Genomic DNA, 4,982 nt, shown 5'->3' on the forward strand with positions numbered 1-4,982 from the left:
ATACTAAAAATTGGACAAAGTTTTTGGTATTTCTACAAAATATGAGGGAATAAAAAATAAAAAAAAAGGAAAATGTTAATGGATGCCCTAAGTGCATTAGTTTAGAAACTATTTTTAGAAACATATTATAAGAAAATGATAAAATAATGAAGTTTTTCTAATTACTTTTTATATTTCTTATGAAAGTGGTATAAAATTTTCTTGATATGGTTAATTAACAATTGTCATAAGGGTACCCATTAACATGATCCAAAAAAGAAATGAACAACAAAGAAGAAAGAAGTATGCAACAAGAAGAAGTACATTGTGGAATATAGAGATCTTTGATTATTTCCTTTCAATCAAATGACTTAGTAAAATCTTCTCAAAAAAAAAAAATAATAAAAGACTAGGTAAAAACAAAAAATAATATTTTTCTATAGACTATAATTCTTTTGTATACTAACATAACAAGCTCAAATCGCTTTAACGTAGCAAAAATGCTCCATACTCCAACTCAAATTACATCTGTGAATAATATTTGTTTAGAATTTTGCTTATTCAGCCAAGGCCAAGGGCCTATCTCTAGGAGACTCACCTTCTTGGGCTCCCTTCTTTTTTGAAAAAAGCCATCCTATAAGTGGCATTAATGGCCTCTTCTTCTTTGTCTTCTTAACCGAAGGAGATCTCTCTGGTAATTCATCTTTATTGATAATAACTTGAGCCAATGAAGGAGGGCTGGCAAACTTCACATATCTTTTTTTTTGGAACTCCTTTGCTTCTTCATTTTGTAACTTGATGTCCACTTTTGTTGCATTTTCAATGAATTTGAGGTCTTCGAAGTTAGGATCAACGGGCTCTTTCTGGAATTCTAATGTCTTCAACTCTCGTAGCTCTACGGGCTCTTTCTGGAATTCTAATGTCTTCAACTCTCGTAGCTCTTTCTTTGATTGCTCAAGCTCTTCTCTAAGAGAATTTATGCAAGATGCCATTAAGCTACCTTCTTCTTTGGCTTTTTGAAGGCTTTGCTTTGTTTCTTCAAGCTCAGCTGTTAAGGCCCCAATTCTGGATTGAGCATGCCCAGTTTCACGTGCTCCAGCTTGCATCTAAAAGAGAAATGTACATTAAAGTGCGAAGTACATATATTAATTTTGAAGAATGATACTTCAAATTTCAGTCCCCCCTCTTCACTCAACTTTCATTCCATTCAGAACGTTCACAACTATCAATTTGCTCTAATTGACACATCAATTTAAAAGAATCATATCAATGTGTCACATGCTGTCTAAATTGAATGCTAAATGAGATAAAACTTAAGTATAATTATGAAATCACATTAATCACTCATCAGTTGCAATAAAAAATAACAATTCCCATCTAACTTAACTGTCAATTTAGACTGTCTAGGATATATCGATATAATTATTTCAAATTTAGGTATTAATCAAGTAAATTAATATTTTAAAGGGATATTGTAAATTATATAAAAGTTTAAAGTAGAAAAGTGTAATTTCACCAATGTATTATTATAAATTTAACACAGTTTCCTTATTTCAATTTAAAAAAGAGTTAAAAAGGCACAACACAAGTAGTTCAATTCTCATCTTTGATCTTAAAAAAAAAAAAAAGAAAAAAAAAAAAGGAAGAGACCAGAAAAGTTTTTCCGATCCATCTAAGGGTGGTTTTTACTTTGTGAATTTCCTTTCATCTAGAGGAGGTTTCCACTTTGTGAGACAGTGAGTGCGAATTTTGACCTCTTTTATTGAATGGTGATAGCCTTCTAAGCATATCACTAGCTAAAACTTTTTTTTTTTTTTTGTAATTCCTTTCGTAGGGTATATATTCTATAGAATCATGTTTTTATGTTCAAAATGTAGCTTCCTTCACAATGTGATTGCAAGGAGAAATCAATAGTGCATGGAAGGGCCCCTTTTCTCAAAACCACAGTATTTTAAATATTTTATTTTTGATTGGGGCAGGGCAGAATGATTTTTTTTTTCTTTAGGGGCAACCTTTAGTACCAAAATTTAATTGTATGAAACTAAAATTACAAACATACATACATGCATGTTTGTACATAATTATATGTGTTTTTCATTTTTCTTGAAAAGTAAGTGAAATTTTTTAGATTTTATGATATATGATTAAAATAATATCATGAAGAAAATGTTGCTGATTGGCTGATTCAATTAATTTGATAGATTTGATCATAAGTTTTAATTAAATAATATCTTTCATATAAAATTGAAATTAGTTATATATCATTGTGTAATTGAAAATTTTATAAATTTATATAAAAATTCTAATTTAAATTGAGTATTTATATGGTATGTGTAATATAATATTTAGTTCTATTCACGTTTTATGAGATAATTTTTTGCTTGATTAAATCTTTTGACCTCTTATTTGAATTTTTACTTTGTTTCTCAAAAAAAAAAATTTACTTCCAATAATAACTTCAATTACCACACTAAAAACCTTGTGAAATACATTAGATGCTTAGCATGTTGGAGTGTAACAATTATTGGACCCACAAGTAATAAAACAATATACTAATTAAGAATTATTTTAGAAAATTATCATTTCAATCAATCTCTTAAAAAATTCAACTCTTCGTAATTGACATATTTGTGAATATGCATTATTTCCTACTCCAAATATCAACAAAACACTAGAAAATAAGGGGAAATCAATATATATATATATATATATATATATATATATATATATATATAAGAAAAAAATCGATTACTCAATAAAATTACAAAAACTAAGCATATTGAACACACAACAAAACCTAAAATTCGTTAAACAACATTTTAATACTTATACAAGAGATGTATTTTATTTTGGATTTCACAAAAAAAAAAAGTTTAACTTCATGCCTTGAATAAATTTTATACGAACCACTAAAGAATTGTCATGCATTATTAAATTTCACAAAATAAATTTACAAGGTATTTTTATAAAATTCTTATAATATATTTGTAATTAATCTTATAATTTTTATGAGAAAGTAAAATCTTTCAAAAACTTCTTCTAAGTTTTTTTTTTAAAGTCTAACTTGTTTCATCCTCTTTTAAAAATTATAATAGCATCTAAGTGGAGTTTGTGATATACCTTTATGCTGGAACATTTTTTCCTCTCCTTTGAATGTGTGTATGTTTGTTTCTTAAGAAAAAAAGTTTTTTCAAAGGAACCGCAGATAATGATAAGTATAGCAACAAATAGCATCATAATTTATAGCAACTAATTCAAATACAAATAACAATAATTTCTGTTTATATGTTGAATTCCAAACTCTTTATGTTTATCTAAAACGCTTCATATGTTCAAATGAGTTCAGTATAAATAAATTCTTTTTGAGAGATAAATAGTATAAATAAATTCAAGGAGCCTTCACTGTATATTTTGGTAAGGCAGTACAAAATCAATACACTTTATTATCTGACTTTACATTTGGAGGTCAATTTATAGTTTTTGAAGGGTCAAGCTCCTAATTAAAAGTTTAAATTTCAATAAATAATTCATTCATATAGATTACTAAAACAAATATTAGAGGAGGAGATGAGTAGAGAGGACCTCTTTGAGCTTGCTGGCGTAGATTTCCCCAGCTAAAACTCTTTCCCCAAACAACATTACTGCTTCTTTAACTGACTTGAAAGGCGCTCGCGTGTCAATCTCTGCTCGTCCCATGACCACTACTCCACTCTCTTCTCTATGATCCATTTTTAGCACTTCACACCAGTATTGCACTCTAGAAAAATAGGAAGAGAAGTATATGGTAACGAATGAATGAAGTAGCAGTGTGATAAGGTTCTCCTTTTAATACAGTGTACAAAGTTACTGAAAGTTAAGATCATGAGCTAGGTCGTTGCTAATGGGGGCTGGTGTGGTTTTTCTTAATTTGCTTGCTTAATCAAAACATGGGGTTTCGTTTTCTTCGCGTCCACTTCACTAGAATGTTGTTAATTGAAGTTGACATGAGTGGTTGGAACTATCCTGATTCCGTTAGTTCTATGTGAAAGCACCCCATGGCTACGGCTTGATTAAGACTTGCCTACTTTGTAGTGGACACTCACCCCTTGCCCATGGGCTCCATCACAGCTCAAGTGGAGCTCAGCTTCGGGATTATCATGTCAAGAGCTGTGAACATAGGTCCGACCTCATTTGTTTTGGGTTATATCGAATTAGTAGGCCCAAATCAATGAAGGCTCAAAAAGGTCTCTACGGCAACAAGGTTTGTCATTAAAACAGCCCAATCAACAGACCCAACATCCTTTTGGAAGGCTCAATCGGCAGCCCAACCTTGCAAAGGAGTATATAACACAATTTGAGAGATTGAGATCGGGCACAACAGTCCTCAATGGCTGATATTGTGAGTTTTTTTTTGTTTTTTTTAAACAACTTTCAAGCTTAACCATTGAATAGATTAAATGAGAAAATAGTTTTAAAAAAATAGAAATAAATTTGTGAGTAAGGATGGGGTAATTGCATCAAGTGCAATACCCTAGCAATTACACCAAATTCAAATCCCAATATGAATCCACATAGGTAAGGTTTGAAAGGAAATATGGAAGAGTTTGAGCATGTGATATTATATTTCTACCACACTTTTTAGGTAAGATGCATTTGCAATGAAATGCATATACCCCAAAAGGGTGAAAGCAAGTCCTTTGTAAGCAAATCACCCACCAAGTTAGCTCCATCATCATTTATTGCCCCCAACCACTTTTTTCCGTTCCCATCAAAATCAACCTATTTAAGCATTCTGCAACAACTTATTTTCCATTTTGTTAAGAGAATAATCTTTCATTTGCAACTAAAACAATAAAGTTGTTTTTCTCCCCTAATGATCCATTCTAGTGATAGAGCTTGAGCCTATAAGGACTAATTAAGAGCTCGTTAGTTAAGGATTGTTGGTCTAATCCTAAGCGAGTTGGGCATTACGAGGAGAGTAACACATTGTGTAACTTTAAGTAGTGTTAAATTACTTAATAACT

The 4,982-nt window shown here is 30.5% G+C and overlaps 1 protein-coding gene across 1 annotated transcript; it reads right to left on the reverse strand.

The window, feature by feature from the left end:
* Window positions 1-304: 304 nt before the first annotated feature.
* LOC142625566 (WEB family protein At3g51220-like) lies at window positions 305-3,797 on the reverse strand. Its single transcript, XM_075799198.1, has 2 exons — window positions 3,562-3,797; window positions 305-1,085 (listed from the first exon to the last, which is right to left on the reverse strand). The coding sequence occupies exons 1-2, from the start codon at window positions 3,706-3,708 to the stop codon at window positions 537-539; spliced, it is 696 nt and encodes a 231-aa protein (XP_075655313.1). The 5' UTR covers window positions 3,709-3,797; the 3' UTR covers window positions 305-536.
* Window positions 3,798-4,982: the final 1,185 nt, after the last annotated feature.

Source organism: Castanea sativa, chromosome 2, assembly GCF_040712315.1.
Source record: "Castanea sativa cultivar Marrone di Chiusa Pesio chromosome 2, ASM4071231v1".
Lineage (NCBI taxonomy): Eukaryota > Viridiplantae > Streptophyta > Magnoliopsida > Fagales > Fagaceae > Castanea > Castanea sativa.

Bases quoted from the DNA above. Each gene is read 5' to 3' on its own strand.
- LOC142625566 (XM_075799198.1), bottom strand. From the start codon at position 3,708: ATGGATCATAGAGAAGAGAGTGGAGTAGTGGTCATGGGACGAGCAGAG. The intron at 1,086-3,561 runs GTCCTCTCTACT...TTTCTCTTTTAG, and splicing joins ACGCCAGCAAGCTCAAAGAG to ATGCAAGCTGGAGCACGTGA.